The sequence below is a fragment of the Akebia trifoliata genome, chromosome 4 (assembly GCF_017979445.1).
Source record: "Akebia trifoliata isolate Shusen 1 chromosome 4, ASM1797944v1, whole genome shotgun sequence".
Taxonomy (NCBI): domain Eukaryota; kingdom Viridiplantae; phylum Streptophyta; class Magnoliopsida; order Ranunculales; family Lardizabalaceae; genus Akebia; species Akebia trifoliata.
Genome location: NC_141378.1, coordinates 25,109,019 through 25,128,812, shown reverse-complemented (window position 1 = coordinate 25,128,812; position 19,794 = coordinate 25,109,019). Strand labels below are relative to the sequence as shown.

General features: G+C 34.9%; 2 protein-coding genes across 6 annotated transcripts; both read left to right on the top strand.

The window, feature by feature from the left end:
* The first annotated feature begins 507 nt into the window (after positions 1 to 507).
* LOC147404587 (uncharacterized) lies at positions 508 to 7,576 on the top strand. Its single transcript, XM_086440624.1, has 5 exons — positions 508 to 932; positions 4,793 to 4,953; positions 5,528 to 5,558; positions 6,594 to 6,696; positions 7,039 to 7,576. Exons 1-5 carry the CDS (start codon positions 606 to 608, stop codon positions 7,143 to 7,145), a joined length of 729 nt encoding a protein of 242 aa, XP_086296750.1. The 5' UTR covers positions 508 to 605; the 3' UTR covers positions 7,146 to 7,576.
* Positions 7,577 to 8,835: 1,259 nt separating this feature from the next.
* LOC147404586 (ribosomal RNA small subunit methyltransferase-like) lies at positions 8,836 to 19,211 on the top strand. 5 transcript variants are annotated; one of them, XR_015177830.1, is made up of 5 exons: positions 8,836 to 9,147; positions 12,799 to 13,109; positions 14,446 to 15,171; positions 17,528 to 17,925; positions 18,585 to 18,624. XR_015177830.1 is itself a non-coding variant. In XM_086440621.1 (5 exons), exons 2-4 carry the CDS (start codon positions 12,801 to 12,803, stop codon positions 18,624 to 18,626), a joined length of 1,077 nt encoding a protein of 358 aa, XP_086296747.1. In that variant the 5' UTR covers positions 8,836 to 9,147; positions 12,799 to 12,800; the 3' UTR covers positions 18,627 to 18,647; positions 18,755 to 19,211. The 5 variants fall into 5 exon arrangements, 4 of the variants coding, with proteins under 4 accessions (XP_086296747.1, XP_086296745.1, XP_086296748.1 ...); XM_086440621.1 differs by lacking the exon at positions 17,528 to 17,925 and adding an exon at positions 18,755 to 19,211 and having other exon boundaries at positions 18,585 to 18,647; XM_086440619.1 differs by lacking the exon at positions 18,585 to 18,624 and having other exon boundaries at positions 17,528 to 17,957.
* Positions 19,212 to 19,794: the final 583 nt, after the last annotated feature.

Below are 19,794 nucleotides of genomic sequence, written 5' to 3'. Positions count from 1 at the left end.
AAGTGTTTTTTAAAGTAAATATTTTAAATACCCATGAGGCTGATTCTTTCACTTGAATCATCAAGGATAGGTGAAGAAAAGGGCATTCAGATAAATTAACATGCTAAAACATACACAATTTGTACGTGATTGGCATGGCAAAGTGCACAAAATCACAAATCTTTTTCTTCAGGATACACAAGGAAAAAGATTGTATCCCAAAGAAAAAGATCTACAGTTCTGTGCACTTGCCACATCGATCACGTACAGTTTAACGCGTCATTTCATCATTAGTCATTCAGGTTATTCATTCGGAGTTGTGATTTTTGGACACCCCCTCTGACATACACTCCCTGATGTATCATGTGCTGTTGTGTATCTCGAGGAAATATGTATGATTCTAGCACATGACATGTCATGTCATGGGGTTTATATTCCATTCAATAGTCCATCATGTGAGTCCAAGCTCAAAGGGGGTACGTTATTTATTTTGAAAAAAATGCAGGGGTGTGTCAAGTATTATCAAACATGACAACATGAGCGCCCTCCTACAACCAAAGTCCAAACTTCAAACAGGTGCCCACCCTTTTACGCCCTTTTGAGTTTCAGTGCCAGTTAACGTTCTCATGCTCTCACTAGCAAGACAACTGCAGAGGTTGGTGGGATCCTCCACCCAATATGAGTTCCAGCAACTCAGATGGTCTAGGGTTGGTGCTAGTTCTGGTTCTGGTTCATCTTCTACGAGGAGAAGCAAATACCCATCAACATCGAAGATGAAGAAAGTGGACGAAAAATCAGAGTGGTGGGTGGTTGATGGAGAGATGCACGAGATTGGAGACAATGTTCCTCCAAGAGAGAGATTTGTGATTCCGAGAGATAATCTTCCCAACAAGCGTCGCAAGCAGATGAGAGAGCAGTTCATGCGCCGTACTCGTCTCGTTCTTAAGGAATCGGTTTGGTCTTCGTACCCTCCTCTTTGAATTTCATTCTAGGGTTTCCCTTTCAACGATACTTAGTGAATATTTGAGATCTTTTTTACCTTGTTTTACTCTCTTTTTTGGCCAAAAATCTTTTTTTTTTCCCAATATCCTTTGTTTGGGGCTTTAAGATTTCCTTTAAAGATCGTATTTTTTATTTATTTATTTGTAGTTTGGATTAATATTCTTTATAAAATCTGACTACTGGATTATGGTTACCTTTTGCCTAGCCTGTAAGACAATATATCTGAATTTGTGAACCATTTACTTATTCGTGTGGCCGACTAACCCACAACTGGATTATGGTTAACTTTTGCTTAGCTTGTAAGACAATATAGCTGAATTTGTGAACCATTTACTTATTCGTGTGGCCCTATGGCTCAGGACATTTATTGTGTCTTCTTTTAGCAGTTAAAGATTCATTGGAACATTGTCGCAGTTGGGATTCTTTTCTTTGATCTCATTATATAGAGGTTAAATTTCTCCCATTTTTATGTTTTGGGACTATTGATAAATGAAATCAGTGGGTGTTTGTGCGTGTGTGTGTGTGTGTGTGTGTGTGTGTGTGTGTGTGTGTGGGTGGGGGGGGGGGGGGGGGCATTTAAGCCATTGCACTTTCCATTGAGGGCCTTATGTTTTTGTGGGCTTTGTTGCAAAGCATCTTTAGACGAGTGTTTTTCGAGGACTTCATCTTTTGATGGAAATATTGATTATTGGGGAGTAATAGCTTGTTGTCTACTTGTATATTGTTGCATAAGTTAGAAATTGATTATGAAGAGAGACTAATAATATGCAGAATTATACAAATTCGATCAATAATAAGGTTTGAAAGATAATATATTTTCGGCAATATTTATCCCCTTTAGATCTTAATTACAAGTGCACAAAACATGTAGAGATATTGCCTTGAGGAGACAATGAAGTCCTTTAATCGAAGGATCACTGTGATGCAGATTGTATATCTTTCGATCACGGTCAGATTACTCTCTTTTAATACTGATGATGTTACTCAAAATAAAAAACTAAAGTTATTATATTCTGGATTTTTCCAAGTGTGGAAGAATTAAAGCATGGAATAGCTTATAGAGACATTTATTTGTCTATTCCAAAGAACATTTATACGGTCAAAAGCTTAGGTCAAAGTTGGGTAGTACATACATTTTATTAAGAGACACCTATCAATCCTATATTTGAATTTTTGGATAGAATTTTTTTTTTCTGGTATTACAATACAATATAATGGTTTATAATTCCCAATAGACGCCTTTTCAACTTAGTGGGCTAGATTGAGTTTTGATAATTTTATGACTATTCCTAATAGGCACTCCTTCAATCTTGCAGTTTAGATTATATTTGGACAGATCAAAAGCCAGCACCTATCCCTATTGATCCCAATATTTAATTAATGAAAAACACTAGTCATTGTAATGCTCAATTGGAGTATGCTAGTATTGGAGGAAGTTTTATATATGTTATGCATTGCACAAGACCATATATCATATTTGATGTTGGGGTGCTTTGTCAATTTACTAGTAATCCAGGAAGAGAATATTATAATGCAGTTTCTAGATATTTTAGATACTTGAAAGGGATTATGAACTATGGCTTACACTATGTTGGATATCCTGGTGTGGTAGAAGGATATAGTGATGGTGGTTCAAATAACCATGAATCAAAGTCTAAGTCCACTATTGGTTGGATCTTTATGCTAGAAGTTGTTGCTGTATCTTGGGGATCCAAGAAGCAGACTTGCATTTTTTATTCTACTATATTGGCTAATGTATAGCCTTGGCAGATGCAAGTAAAGAAGTTGAGTGGCTTAGAAACTTATTGGTAGATATCCCACTTTGGAAAAAGCCCACTCCAGCAATAATGATCAATTGTGATAGCTAGTCTACATTGTATAGAGTCTCAAATATGACATACAATGACAAGTCTTCACATATAAGTCACAAACATCATCATCTCAAACAATTGCTCAAGAGCAGAGTAATTACAATAGACTATGTGAAGTCAAATAAAAACTTAGCAGATCCTTTAACCAAAACGTCTTGTTAAATAGGTGATGTATCTCACTTATAAATGGATGGGGTTGAGGTCAATATAGTAAATTCAACCACCATTTAATGGGAACCCAACTTTAGTCTTGAAATGATAGGCAAGGTTGAATAGGTACTAAAAAGTTGAATGTGTTGTTTAGTGAGATACTAGAAACTTTATAATTGCCCCATTCTTAGACATTTAGTGTTGGTTCCTACAAGAAAAAGATTGGATGCAAATTCTTCATATGGGTGACTCACGGGATCACTATTTATGGAGTTTCCTATGAGTGAAAAAATTAGGCCATTTTTTATGAATTCTAGACCATTTCTAGAGCACTCACGAAATCTAGATATTTTCGCATGGCCATTATTGTGCAAGCTTTAAAGATCATTCTTGCTTATAGAAATGTGTATGTACAAATGAGTTTGGTTCATCTGTAAGGGTCCTTGATTTAAGATCAGTTAACCTAACATTTTGATAGATATATGTTTTATTTGCACTACGTGGAAGTTTTAGTTCAAAAGACACTTCATCGAGGTACTATTTTTACGATGATGTTAAGTTGTCATTTTTTTTTTTTTGTGGTGTTTATTGCCTTGTAAGAACTATGAAAGTTTGAACCCCGTAAAGAGCACATAGGCGGCCAATTTTAGTGGTGCAATTGTTGTTATTATATAATACTTTTTTAAATCATATGTTATTTTGAAAGTGGGAGGGGATTTTTGGAATATTTTCTATATATATGTTTTGGATTAAGTGGTTCGAATTGTGTTTTTGAAAGAGTGGTTGCAATCAGTCATGTCTGTGATCGATTATGATTGTACTAGTTGGGAAGAGGTCTGTCTAGATATGATCTCGATTGCAGAATTCATAGAATACCTATTGGAAGCAGTCATAAAATTTTGGAGTATCAATCCAACTTACTAAGTTGAAAATATGCTCTTTGGGAATTATAAACTACTACATTGTATTGTAAATATTTTCTTTTTAAGAAGCATATGCCTATCCAGATTTGACACAAATTTCTTGACTGTACAAGTGTTCTTGGGGAATAGACACATAAATAAGTGTATATAAATTATTTCATCTCCAATTTTTTCACACTTAGAAAAATCTAAAATATATTAGTTTTAGTCGTTTCTTTTGTGTAATATCATAAATCTTAAAAAATAGTGATTTGACTGTGATCGGACAGTGCACATTGTATATCACAGTAATCCTTCAATCGAGGAGATTCATTATATCTTCAAGGTAATCTCCCTACACCCTTTGTGCACTTGTGATCAAAATGTAAAGGGAAAAATATATTATATAAAAGATATCATCTTTTTGAGCTTTAAAAGTCTTTGTTGATTGAATATTAATAATTTTGTATAGTATTATTCTCCCTCCATAATTAATTTCCAATGGTAAATGCATTTTTTTCCTTTTCTTTCATCTCTCTTTCTTTATTGTTCGCCATGGTAGATCAGCACCCAACATCCCCGGTAGACTTCTTTTTTAGCCTTTCCTTTCTTTGAAGAAAATATCTATACTTATAAAAAGTAGTAAAAGAGAAAAGAAAAGAAATGCTTTTGAGAAAGTGTTTTCTGGGCATTTTGCCATCTTAACAATTTCTTCATCCTAGCATTTCATGTTTGAAATAAGCTCAATGTTCATTTCTCCCACATCTTTCCCCCTTTAGCTGCTTTGACATTTATAATTCTAATTAAGGCTATTACAATTGTGTATTTTGGTGAAAATGTGTCTAATATATTTTGTAGTCTGACAATTCTCATCCTTTTAATTGAAAGGAACATGAACCTTGGTGTAAAAGATATATGGAACTATATCAGGAGCTCAGAGAAAATTGGGAAAGACTCTATTGGGACGAAGGTTACTCAAAAAAGCTTGCCCAAGATCATGCCAACTATGAATCTGCCGAGGATGATGACCTTGATTTTTCACCGTACAGGTTTACATTAACTCGAGCTTTTTCTCAAATTTTCCAGCCCATTATTTTAGGTTACTTGTAACATCTTGGTATTGAATTTGGTTTGTTTGATTTTCTTTATGCCATGCACATGTCATCTACACCACTTTCCGAATCTTGCTTCACCAAACAGATTGCTTGGTTAGTTTCAGCAATAATCATAGTGATGAGTAGTAAAAAAATCTTATTTGATATAAGGAACATAGGCTCTTTTTTATTTATCTGGATATATTTTATGCTTTTACTTATTAGTGAGAAAAATTGCGTGATGAGTTTTAGAAATGATGCTCATTTTAGTTACAAGAATCAATTTTCTTTAGTTACATAATAAATCTAAACCTGTTTGAATCCATTATTATATGGATTTTATGTGTCCATTATGCATTGCTATTTATTCAATTTCTTTTCTGGTCTATGCTTTCTTTTAAAGACATCAGTCAATTTCTAATTCTGTTAGTAATAAACCAAGGTTTTATTTTGTTTTAATAGAAATAGCATGTAATTGAGATATTACACACATGAAGTGGGACTTATATATCTCATTTTTGTGCTCTAGGAGAAGGAGATCCCAAGCTGAGCAGACTAAGGTACCAATGTCATTTATTTACATTTTTAATGTCTCTTCTTTCTCTTTTTCATTTTTGACAACTTGGTTATAATACATTCGTCTCTCGGAATTTGACTTCCATGAAATAGTCTAGTACTTGCTTTCTATTCTATCGTATAGCATTGTAAGTGTATATATGTGATTGAATTCTTGTTCATTTAGCAAAATCTGGCAAAGTTTATGAATATTTTTGCAGATTCAGATATTTTATGAATACTTAATGGTCAAAAATTCTACTTGAAAATATGGTTTTAAGTCCCAGGGAGAAATCTATTTTTGTCTTTGCTAGCTATCCAAGAATTGCTTTGGATGATGCAAATGGTTTTAAGTATTACTGCTTGTACTTTTTGTTTATGATTAACAAAATCTCATCAGGTCTGCCTAACCTCAAGCTTTTCCTCGATAAAATATATACCTATAGAAAGGAGATTACATATATTTCTATTGTATTTTCTACAAAGAAAATTCCAATCTGAAGGGTAGAACTCATATTTTGTGACAAATACTAGTCAATATGTTCCCATAAAGAAAGAAAAAAGTCAGAAGTATCACACTATATTTTCTACATATACCTATAGAAAGGAGATCTCATATATTTCTACTGTATTTTCTACAAAGAAAGTAATAATTGAAAGGGTAGAACTCATATTTTATGATAAATGCTAGTAATAATGTTCCCATAAAGAAAGAAGAAAGTCAGAAATATTGCACTAGAGTCTGTTAGTGTCCAATTTGATGTTATCCGATATGCGTACTTCATGCCTTTAAAAGAGTTCATGAAATATAGATTGTATTTAACAAGGACATAGATACTTGCGTTGTTGCCACATTGATATAATGAGACAGAAACACTAACCCCCCACAAACCTGATATACGTGAATTGCCAAACTAATGGTGCATCAAAAGAATGGAATACCTTGCTGCATCACATTTAAACTTTTTGGATATTGAACATGCTTTAGGATGTTTTGAATAATTTCTCTTCTTATGTAAGTTAATGATTTTAAAATGCAGGACCATGGTTTCGAGCCAAACAGACAAGGTGATACATGGGAAAAGGTTGGCCAAATTCGGGATAAGTTTGAATATGATAGGGAGAAATCAATGAGAAAGAGAGGTTGGTTGTGCTTGTTTGGATATCTTTGTCTTTGCTAACAATTTGAATGTTAATCCAATTCTCGTGCTCTCATTTTTTTTTCTCCTTTTATTATTTCCAATTAACTTTTATTGAGTGCGTTCACTTAACAGGCTACATGGGCTCTTAGATTTTTGCAAAAGCAAATTTGCTTTTAAATTGTCTCCTTAAGCTTGACTTTGATCATAAGTTTTCATCATTATTTTAGATTCTTTCAATACCGAATAAATGACATACTTAGCTTCAGTTTTTTTAAGGTCTACATGAGTTTTTCTGTGTGTTCTACTGTTTGTGCCTTTGACATATTTTATTCTCTTATTGCAGCATTTGCCCCTATGAACAGGGGAACCAGTTTTGACAACCGCGATCCAGTTTCCAAGACTCAGCCATTTGACGCCCACAAATACTTTCCTCACTCCGAAAGGGATTGAATATAGAATTCAGAGACATTGATACCAACCATGATAGCTGGACTTTGCTCCTGCAAAGAGACGTCACATAACGTTCCATTAAGAAGTGCTTATAAAAGCTGGGAGCAAAGGCGGTAAAATGAGAATTCAGATTGAATTGCTGGGTTTTACTGAGCAGTAATTCTCTTCCAGTCCTGCAGTAGAACAGGAGCTTGATTGTCTAAGGCACTATATTATTATATGATGACATTGCAGAAAAATTCATTTGCTAGAATACGAATTTGCTCGACGAGCCTATAAAGTTTACTCTGTTTATATAAATTAACTCGAAGGTTTCCATTGCTGTTGCTATCTGTTGGAATTCCAGATTTGTTAGGTTTTTTTCTTCTCCTTCCCGCTTTACTGCTAGTAACCTTTTGGCTATAATAATGCAAATTTCTGAGGTTGCATTCGGGGTTGCTTCTGGTACTTTTAGCCCTCAAAAATACTTTTTGATTATGTTCAAATTGCTTCTTGTAGAGAAGTGAGAAGTTGAAAAAGGATAGAAACCAAAAACTGCTCACATTGGCTTTCTAGCTTCTAGCTTCCAGCATCTGTGTGATTCTGATGGAACTTTGGATTACTTGATTTTTTGATGATTTTGTTCTTTCATATTTTTAGTGGCGTAGAACATTTTTCATTTGTCTATTAGAGAAGATAGAGGTCAAGGGAATATACCATCAGCTTAAAAAAGATGGGAATTACTCAAAGGGAGCAACTAGTTGCACATCACCCATTACCAGTTCCACTCCATCAATTCATATGATTTTAACGAAGGATTAGCACGCATGTTACGGTGTTCTTCGTAAAAAGTTGGTGACAATAGAATCTCTCTAAAAAAGTTATATTCCCCTTTCATAGTTATTTCTCATTCTCAAATAAGGCCACATAAAAGTTATTCTCTGCCTACATGCTTTAATGTTTCAGTCCAAGCATATTTATTTTATTAGTCAAACAAGTGAGAGAGTGTTTGAAACCTTCTTTATCATTGTGATATCGAAGAGTGCTTGATATCAAAGTTTGAAGAAGATTCTTTGAAATTGACCCTTTTTAATGGATCATAAATAGGGAGCAAGTTTTTTATTTAGAGTCTTGCTGGGTGACACAGGATTTACTGTGATTCTCACAAGTCTGACGTGGACATGCATACAGAGCCATAGATGATTTTTTACTTGTATCACAAGAAAACACATCTATGGTTATGTGCACATCCCACGTCAGACTTTGTGAGAATCGCAATAAATACTTTTTGTCATTTCAGCATTTTTCTTTTATTTTTTTATACGTGTGGTAGAATCGCATGAAAACACAAGAAGTGCAACTAATAGGTTAAGATAGAGATTTAAAATAAAATTTTAAAAGCGGCATTTTACAATTGAAGTGCAATAGAGAGTTAGTGGTGTGCAACTAGTCAATCCCTTACTAGAATATTCACCAAAAATGATTGAATATATCTCTAAATTTAATATTAATAGAGTCAAACTTCAATTCAAAGCAATTTGTGAATTTCTTTAAAATTTCCCTTTGATGGTGCCCTCGATTGACGCACAGAGGGCTCAAAGGAACTAAATAGGATATTGGATTGGATTCATATTCAAATATGGATCCAATGAAGATCCGATCCAATAAACTAGTAAGTCAGATCCATAAGTGACCCTATTATTGTCCACGGCTTGTTCCTAAAACCAAAACCAAAAACCTTCTTAAGGGTTTTGACCTCTTCGATCAACCGCAGCAGCTCCTACTCCTCGTCACGCTTCAGCAGTAGCTCCTCCTCGTCGTCGTCACGCTGCATCAGCATCAGCAACCACTTCGATCAGCACCTCCCCATAACCAAAAAAATAAAACCCTAACCTAAAACAATCTTCTCGAACAACAGATTTCTCCCAATTCAGATAAACCTCCGATTTGGCAGCAACTTCAGCACTATAGTCAATTTCCCGATTTCAATAACTATCTCTCTTTCATCTTAGCTCGTGTAGAGGTAATTCATCTACCTGATCGACAAAAATTTAAGGCTTTTGGTCCTTATTTTGTTTGATTTAGTTGCGTTTTGAGGGTGGAGGAGTTTGTTCTTCTTGTTTGATGATAGCTCTCTAGGGTTTGTTTAATCTCATACGTAACACAGAAAATTATGTTCTGTTTTTACTTTTTTTTTTTTATTATTTAGTTTTATTGTGTTTTCTTCTTTATTTGAGTTTGATTTCAGTTGTAAGCTTCACTATTGATCATTATTTGCTTTTAATTCATCAGAGTAGATATTAGTGATTATTTGGTTTGTGGGTTAGGCTGAAATCTGTTTCTTGAAAGATTTCAGGTCTGAAACAAGAAGTTTAATTCACATTGGATCATAGAGGTGTTGATGTATATGACTTTTTGTTGCTCATTAAATTGAAATCTATTCTGAATGAATGATAAATTTGAAATATTGTTGTATTTTTGGTTCAGCACATTTACACCTTTTGATCCTCTTTACCAACAACAATGAAATACATTCTATAGGGTGAGGTCAAGGTTTTGAACCCCTATTTGAGGTATAATCACTCGTGGACTTTGCCACCTTATAGGCTAGCACTTTCTTTCCTCTCTATATAAAATCAAATTTGGTACTCCTGTTTTTGAGGCCCATAAGTATGTTGGAAGATCCAACAGCATATCAGTTGTCATGCTTGACATGATACCAGATCATTGTCAACAAAAATACTCTTTTTTAACATTATAACCATCAAGAATAAATATTCCAAATTTTCATATAATTTATTTCAAATTTTCTAATGATATTAGAAATGTCAAAATGGATTGTATTTGGTCATGATGTTATAATGTTTTATTGAATAAAAACAGTAATTGTTACTTTTTTTGGAGCATAAGTTGTTAAGTTATAATGTTAAAAACAATAATTGTTACATGTAAGGGCATTTTGGTTATTTTAACAGAGTCTAGAACAGTTCTCAAACATAAAACTCTGCCAGAAGTATTTCTGAAAGTACTTCTCAGAACCTACATCCAAAAACAAAACTTTGTCAGAACTACTTCAGATAATACTTCAAAAAGTACTTCTAGGAGTACTAATGTTTGAAGTACTTCTGGCTCCTGTATCCAAACGGGCCCAACCTCTACTTCTCAAATTTGCTTTTGCGGGAGTACCAGATTCATGTCATTTTAATAGTTTGTTTGCAAGTATGCCCCTAAAAAAAAAAAAATGAAAATTACTCCTTTACCTATTATTTTCTTCATTTTGTTTGATCCCTAACTCATGGCCATCCATCTCCAACTCTGCTACAAAGAAGAAAGACTCCTCTCTTCTCTTGTCACGATTCTTTCTCTCTTTCTTCTCCATTCTCATCAAATTAGGTCTTGTGAGACTATCTTCTCCGCCCAAGCTTTACTCACGGACAGTTTCATACACTTCTAGTCTTTGAATTCGATCTCTTGAAATCACCCATCTCTCAAAATCATCTCTTCTACATTTCAGTTGTTTGGTTCCTTACCTTCGATTTGTTCGAACCCTAACTCATACCATCAATTATCTTCTTCTTTTTGTTTGAACCCTAACTCATACCCTTTGAACCCTAACTCATACCCATCAACGATCTTCTTCGTTTTTATTTGAACCCTAACCCATACCCCCATCAATGATTGATGCGGTAGAAATTGATTTTATTCATCGAAAATTCTGATTGCAGCGGCGACGAAATCTTTCACTTCTTTAATCGATTCAAGGGATGATTTTCGCCGAGGTTAGTTTATCTAACCGTGAGTTTTCAGGGTTTCTTTGGGGGTTTCCTCTATCTCCAATTTCTGCAAATACATGTGAAAGATCGAGGAAACTCCTTAATATGCTTCATCATTAATTGCTGTTCTTGAATCTTTACTTGGATGATGCTTCTTGAATGCTGATTGTTCTTCTACTAGATTTTAAGATATCATGGTGAGATAGATGTGTGTTAGATTGGAGTTCTTGAAAATATACTGGTTGAATTCAGATCGAGGATTTCTTTGGGGGTTTCCTCTATCTCCAATTTCTGCAGACACACGTGAAAGATCGAGGAAACCCCCAAATATACTTCATCGTTAATTGTTGTTCTTGAATCTTTACTTGGATGATGCTTCTTGAATGCTGATTGTTCCTCTACTTGGATGATTCTTATATTGTTTAACATCGAGGGTTTCTTTGAGGGTTTCCTCTATCTCCAATTTCTGCAAATGCATGTGAAAGATTGAGGAAACCCCAAATATACTTCATCATTAATTGTTGTTCTTGAATCTTTACTTGGATGATGCTTCTTGAATGTTGATTGTTCCTCTACTTGGATGATTCTTATATTGTTTGACAAATTTATCGTCTTATTATAATTTTCTTAATTTGTCAGTTTTTTTCCCTTGCCTGAATTTGGTAGAAGTTTGTTTTCTTATCCTTGGTAAAGCACAGACATTCCTTGAATGTTAACCTTAACTGACAATAGCAGAAGGGTATTTGTGTGCATGTTGATTTGGTTAAACTACTTTAGTATAGGCAAGTATTCTCTCGTCTGATAATTATCTCAACACCCAAAAACACTTGTTGAATCTATATTTTACTCTTACTGGGTATGTGCAAAGGATTATGTTTAATTTCCTTATGTGATTATGTATTTATGACTATCTAATCTCATCCTTCATCGAGACCAAAGTTCTTAAAACGCAGAAAGTTTAGACCATTATACTAGTTATGGAGTGGAATGTTATGGTTCCTTCTTGAGCAAAACTGTAGCTAATCCATCACAACCATATGTGATTGTGATTATGTCCTAATGGAATCAAATTGTCATTTACTTCTTATTTTTATGAAATATAATTTACTATGGAATTTCCCATGTTTGGGGACAAAAATGTGGAAACATGTTTATAAAGTTCATGAGTAGTTTAGATAATTAGTTTCAAGCCAATATCTTCATAAGAGACAATCCTCTTAAGTTCTGCCATTGTTTTAACAAGCTTTTGAGCCTTACACATTGAGACTAACCTATGGATGAGGGTTCCGAAAATGGTTGAGGTTTGTGTGGAAAGTGAAAAAAATTTGTGATGTTTTTCCCCGTTAGTGATATTAATAGTGTTTCAGTATGACTCCATTTTTTCTGTCATGTTTTTATATAGTTTTATATATGATGATACAGGTTTTATTATATGATAGTTGTCAAGTTTTTATATAGGTTTTATTTTTCATATGTCCAATATTTAGGGGAGGTTTTGTCGAATATTTTTTAAAAAAAGGAAGTATATTTTGAGTTTAAAATGATGTTATAATGTTTTTATTGAATAAAAACAGTAACTGTTACTTTTTGGAGCTTAAGTTGTTGAGTTATAATGTTAAAAATAATAATTGTTACATATAAGGGCATTGTGGTCATTTTAACAAAATCCAGAATAGTTCTCAAACACAAAACTCTGTCAGAACTACTCCAGACAGTACTTCAAAAAGTACTTCTGGGAGTACTTATATTCTAAGTACTTCTGACTCCTGTATCCACATGGGCCTCTAATTCCCCTCAAAGGCTCAAATTGCTTCCCTTCTTACTTGCAAAAATTCCTATTTGAGAAATTGTAGTTCAAAGCCTTATCTAAGAAATACTAATTCAAAGCTTTTGTGCTTTAGTAATGGCGGGAGGGAAGATCAGGAAAGAGAAACCATCTCGTGCTGCGGCCAATCACTATCAAGGTGGCATATCTTTCCACAAATCCAAAGGCCAACACATCCTCAAGAACCCTCTTTTGGTTGACACAATTGTTCAAAAATCAGGAATCAAGAGCACAGATGTAATCCTCGAAATAGGTCCTGGTACTGGAAATCTCACAAAGAAGCTACTTGAAGTTGGAAAAATGGTTATCGCTGTCGAATTGGATCCTCGTATGGTTCTTGAGTTGCAGCGGCGGTTTCAAGGAACACCATTCTCCAATCGATTGAAGGTAAGGATTTTTTTTTTTTTGGGTTCTGTTGGTGTTAAATTTAAGATGATTCGACACCTTTTCACATGTTTAATTGCTCTCTGTGCTTTGAAATTAATTTTTTTTTACCAAAAAAAATTGTTTCTTTTTTTCACCTAAAAAATTGTTTTTCTTTCCTTCATGTATTGTTGTTAATTGTTCTTGAAATCTTGAATTTATTTTCCATAGTTTTCTTAGAGTGGAATGGAGGAATTACCCGACCCTAAATCTTTTGAGATAAGGCTTTGTTGTTGCGTGATCCTAACCATGTTCAGATTCGGCAATTATCTGCAAGTTAGTTTGATTTATTCAGGGAAAGCTTGTAGAAAAAAAAAATCAGAAATCATAAAAATAATGTTTTTGATAATGCTTGATGTGTTGGGAAAATCTACTGATCATGGTTTTTAAACTCGGTTTCACATCTTGTCTCGTTCAACCCCGATATCGAGTTAAGTCGGATGATATGTCTCTTTTCGTTCGAGTTGTCTCGTTCGGCATTGAGACAATGGTTTTTAATCATTTGAAAAATCTGAAAATTTTTGAATTTTTTTCCCCCAAAACCTTGTTTTTTTTTGTTCACTTGATTGAGGAGATGAAGAAAAATCGATTTGGCCGAAAGAATATAGGGGTGAAAATGTTCAACTCGTTTGTCTCGCTTAACTCAAAATCTCGTCCAATACGTCTCGTTTGTCTCGCGATTTAGACATTACTATTAGGTATCGCTTGTCTCAGACAAGATTTTGCAAAATCTCGTCTGTGACGTCTTGCTTATCTTGCGATACATGAACCTATCAAATAGGTTTGTGAGTTGGTCTCGTTCAGCTCTGATACCGAATTAACTCAGGCAATATGTCTCGGTCTCGGACGAGTTTTGAAACCATGCTACTGATCCCTACTGTTTGCCCCAATTTCCAAAATACCTAATGGCTACCATGTCACTAATTTCAGTAAAGCGCATAAGTATTGTTTCTAATGATAAATAGTCAGATAAATTTGTCTTTGAAACATGGTTGTGTTTGAAATTGACCAAAATTGCCTCAGTGGAAGGGTTGCCACCATATCACTAATTTCGACAAAAGGGCATAAGTATTGTTTTTAATGATAAATAATCAGATAAATTTGTTGTTGAAGCATGGTCGTGTTTGAAATTGGCCAAAGTTGCCTCAGTCGAAGGGTGATCCCTGTCTGAGATGTCAATGTGGTTTCTGTATGTTTAGTTGTGTTGTTTGTTCTACAATTGTATTGAAAGTGATTGTTAAAATTAATTAAAGCTGGCTCCTGTTTTTTTTTTTCCCTTTTGCAATCCTGATGTATACAGGTTATCCAAGGAGATGTGCTCAAGTGTGAACTTCCCTACTTCGATATCTGTGTGGCAAACATTCCCTATCAAATCTCTTCTCCTCTCACCTTTAAATTATTGTCACACCGACCGGCTTTCAGATGTGCAGTCATAATGTTCCAAAAGGAATTCGCTATGAGACTTGTTGCGCAACCCGGTGACAATCTCTATTGTCGCCTTTCAGTGAACACCCAACTTTTGGCCCGTATTTCTCATCTCCTAAAAGTGGGAAAAAACAATTTCCGCCCCCCACCTAAAGTAGACTCCTCTGTTGTTCGCATCGAGCCAAGAAAACCCGTTCCAACTGTAAATTTCAAGGAGTGGGATGGTTTGATCCGTTTATGTTTCAATCGGAAGAATAAAACACTAGGTTCGATCTTCAGACAAAAATCCGTTCTTTCTTTGTTGGAGAAGAACTACAAGACACTCCAAGCATTGCAACTCTCTCAGAATGGATCATCGGTGGAGACAGAGATGGCCGTGGACGTAACTGCTTTGGCTGATACCAATGAGGACCCGAGTATGGAGATTGAGGATGGAAGAGATGATGAGGAGATGGAGGTGGAGGATAGTGATGTAGGAGGGGACAAGTCTGATTTCAAGGAAAAGATTTTGGGTGTGTTGAAGCAAGGAGATTTTGAGGAGAAGAGATCTTCTAAACTCACTCAAGTGGATTTCTTGTACCTACTCTCTTTGTTCAACAAGGTTGGTATACACTTCTCTTAAACTTGATGACTAACGAGTTTCAAATCGTGCGATTTCCTGTTTATTTACTATATAAGTACAATTTTGTTTTCTTGCATGTTCTTTAAGAGTAGTTTCCTTAAGGGACTGTTGGATCAATTGAGGAAATTTTGCTGCTTTTCTTACGTTTCACTATGTCCACTGTAATTGAATTTTGATCCCCATGGTTTATGAATGTCGATTTTTAGTCCCCTAGTGCGTAGTTTCCTTAAGGGATTATGTTGAACCCTCTGATTGTTATTTTTATTTATTTATGAATTAGTAGCCAAAAACACCATGTAGATCATGCAAATAATGAGTGATTTTGGGCTTTTTGTGAGTCTACTATTCACTTATATAACTCCACATCTAACCAAACTGACAAGTAAGGAACTAGCAGGATTTTGTGGAGAAAGAAAGAAGAAAATTGGCATGAAATCTGATCCGTCATTAACATTGCCGAAGATCCCAAAATTTTATTACTTTCTTAGTTCTCTAGCTTCCTTAACCCTCTTTTACTTGGATCGGATTGTTTTCAAGTTCTATTTTGTAGGTTGGGAGACACTGTGAACTCAAGGATCAGGCTGAACATAGATAGAATTGAATGGAGGATCAGAGCTTGTTACTCTTATTCATACTGATATCATAAAAGAGTAGTTATTTTTTGTAAAATAAAAAATTATGAAAGTCCAATTGAAAGTTTTTATTAGTTCAGCTAATATTTCGAAAATGGGACTAGTCAACTTGTATCTCGAATGAGTCCGTCCATTTTACAGTGGACTGGGATGACACGTTTGAATCAGACCAGATGAATTTAAAAACCATGCAACCCATTTATCATGATCTTCCAGGAAAAACTTATAAAGTGATCAAAATACCCTCATCTTCAATCCATCACTAATACTTGTGGACACAAATAAAATAAAATAAACCTTCATATTAACTTTGGGGTGTGATGACAAAAATGGTCCTTTGTGGCCTATATTATTTGTTCTTCAAATCAATAAAATTTTATTTTAGAAGACTTCACCAAATAAATGTAAGACTGAATAAAATTTAAGGTAAAATAATCAAAAAAACGTTTAGCCATAGATTAAAGAGGTTGAAAACGGTGGATTTCTGTGAAAATAATTTATTTTTTTGTCAATCTTTATTAATAGGCCACGATCAAGGGGCTGGGTATATCAAATGTTCAGCAAGACTTAACAAACTTTTATGTGTCTAAACTACCCTCTTATTTTTTACAATTAATTCAAATTATAAATTGAAAGTTAAAACTTCCAACATTTTTTAAAGAATAAAAATTACTTTTGAAAATTTTTATTTCTATTTACTAAAACGAGTCTTACAGCAGGGATATTAACAAAAAAAAATTTATTTTTTTGAATAAAGTATAATTGATTTTTAGAATTTTTATTGGTAGTTTCGTCTAAGGCCTATCATATTAGACTTGGGTGAATTAAGAAAACCATTAAATAACTCAAGTGGTCAACCTAAAGTATTTTGTGAATAATTTAATGATAATGATTAGAATCATTTTTAAGACAATGCTAATAATAAATGGATTCACATCACCAATTAAACTGATCTTTTGTGTGTAGACTTCCCAAGGGATGGACCAGACCACATATTCATACGGTTAGTGGATCAACAAAAGAATGCAATATTTTTCTTGAGTCGTGGCATACTCATATGACTCAGTTTGGGAACCATGGACTCCATGACGTGTACAAGTTTGGGAACCGTAGATCTAAACTGACTGAACACTTCGGGATACACCTTTTTCTATGGGGAAGTGCAATCGTATAAATCTACGGCACCCGACCTTGTCATGGCATGGCGTCATTTGAGTATGCCACTAGGTGAACATATTATCATGACTCATTTTTCTTTCAATGCTTCCAGCTAAAGTTGAAATATTAGAGAGTTGCTATTGCCAAACTAACTTTTACGAACACCACACCAATTGTGTCAATTCTTTGGTGATTTAGAAGGAATTGGTGTGGCATTAGTAAAAGCTGGTGTGGCAATGGCAGCTTAAAAATATTATTATGTTAAGATATTGGACATTATCTTTAAGATTCGAATTGATTCGCAATGCATCATTTTCTAAAATATTTTTTGCGAATAATGACACTTTGATTTAAAACTTCATTTTTGACAAAAATATTAACCAAGTAATGGAAACTTAAGTATGGTTCCTCTAAGCCCAACCATTATAGAAGCAACTGCCAGTATAGTAGGTTCTTATGTATAGATTTGAGTTGATCACCCTTGTTTTATCATCATGTTTAGATGATTATTTCTCATTATGTTGGGTGCTTGCTCCTTCTCTAAGGACCAAGCTTCAGTTGATGCCATCTTCCTTTCAGTTGTATGAGACATAGATTGTATTCATGAATACAATTAGGGAAGCATGATACTTGGGAGAATAGATCGAGTGATCTTGGGTGTGATGGACCAACATAGTGATGGAATATCTCTATGCTTCTTCTGGCCTTTTGTTGAGGTATTTCACAACTTTACTTTAGATTCTGTACTCTCTTTTTTGTGCCTCATACCTTTTCTCTTTTGCAATTATTCTCGCATCGCTATTTTCCTTTTTATCGTCCTCATATGCCTTCAAGAGGAGCTGACTACCCCATGGGTCAGAAATTGACTATCCATCCTAAAAAGACACAAAAGAGTAGAGGTTTGTTTGCTCGGGCTCACTTGGATCGATGCTTCTGTCGAGATGTAAGTATTGTCATGTTTCTTTGTCCTTCTTTATTCTCATTCATTTTCCTCCCTGTCTTAGCTACTCATTTCTTTTTTTTAGATCATCAATCCTTGAGTACTAGAGTTACCACCTTCTATTTCTGCTCATCCAGATTTTGCTGCACCTTGCCTTCTTGATTTTCAAAGGATGGTTCTTCGTGTTATATCGACGAGTTTTCTTATATGTCCTACTTGGGAGAACGCCTCTCATTTCAGTGCCACTGAGGATGGCTTGCTTGCCAATGCTAAGAGTATTCCTAGGGAGCAATTGATTCTTCCTGGGAACTACAACAAGTGGTTCCAGGAGGTATCCATTAGGTGTTTGCTTCCTCTAGTTGAGGTAGTCGAGGGGGTTTAGGAATTCGAGGGCGTTTATGTTCGCCAACATGAGGTCCAGTTGTCTTTCTTTACCTTTTTTTTTTTTTTCCTTTTTTGTTGTCATTACCGCTTTCCCACTTCTCGTTTTTGCTCATAGGATGCTGAATTGGTTAGGTACCTCGAACGAGAGGAAAGGAGGAACCTTGATATGGCTTGACAAACTTCTTACATAGAACAACTCCAACGTGAACTAGTAATCACTTGATAGACTTTCCCTCATTTTGAAAACTCTGATTCGATCATTCTATTATTTCTTGTAGGCTTTCCAACAGGCACGAGAAGATGCTAGTTCCTCATATTAGAGGCCACCTGAATCATATTAGGTTAGTAGAGAAAATATTTTAGTTAGTAATTATTCATTTAACAAAACAAAATGATCACACTTATTAACATGTATATATTTTTGTTTGATTGTTTTGGTCACATCAAGGAGTTTCTGGGAAAAGTACTCCTTATACTTCGGCTAGTGCTTACCAGTCACTTTACTACCCGAAGCCACCTATCGAGCCACATCGAGCAAGCAATTTTGGTCATCAAGGATACTATCAGACTAGAAACAATGCTACTTGGGATGCAACGAGAACCAGCCATGTCGGGTGCACAAACTATTGGTTCACGAGACCCTCAGAGCCCAAAACCAACTATGCCACTGAAGAGTGCGAGTCTGAGTATCAAGCTGAACTAGAGTTAGAGGCTAAACTGGAAGTTGAAAAGGAGACAAAGCTAGAACCAAGCCCAAGGTAGAGCCTGAACCGAAGCCTGAGGCCGAGCATGAACCGGAGCATGAGGCAAAGCTTGAGCTAGAGCCTCAACAATGATGATTCTTTGGCAAGATGTTTCGTCATTGTACCAAAGGCATTTCTTGGCTAAAATGAGTGTTTTTTAAGGGTCATTTTGTAATAAAAACACTACATACCTTGTATAGTTGTGTGTGTAAGACTTTTATTCCTTTTTTACCTGGATTCGTCAGTTTCTACCTATTTTGAATTTGATGCATGTTTCGATGAATGACTATTTTCTACAAAATTGACAGGTTAGATCCGAAATACAAAAGGGCTATCCCTGGGGTTTTATAAACAAATTCATCAAGGAATATAACAAAAAAAGTTTTGAAAACTTTTTGTTCTAGCCGTGGGTTACCTACAGCCAAGCAAAATTTCCCCCCATTCCATGGATTACCTATGGACCATAACTTTTTTCGCAATTTAAAGTCCAAAAATTGATATTTTGCTTGTAAAACTTGCAATTTGCTCAAAAAGTTATGATTTTTCTCTAAGACTTGAGACTCTCTTGCCCTAGATGGAGCATACCAACTACTCAAGAACAAATGACTATGAAATCAGGGAGGGAACCAACACTTCGGGTCCTACTTTTCTTAACCTAAATCGGTATTCTATTAGGGAGAACCATACAACTAGGTAAATTCAATCAATGTCTACGGATGAAAGGGCAAGATGGATTGGTGAGAAT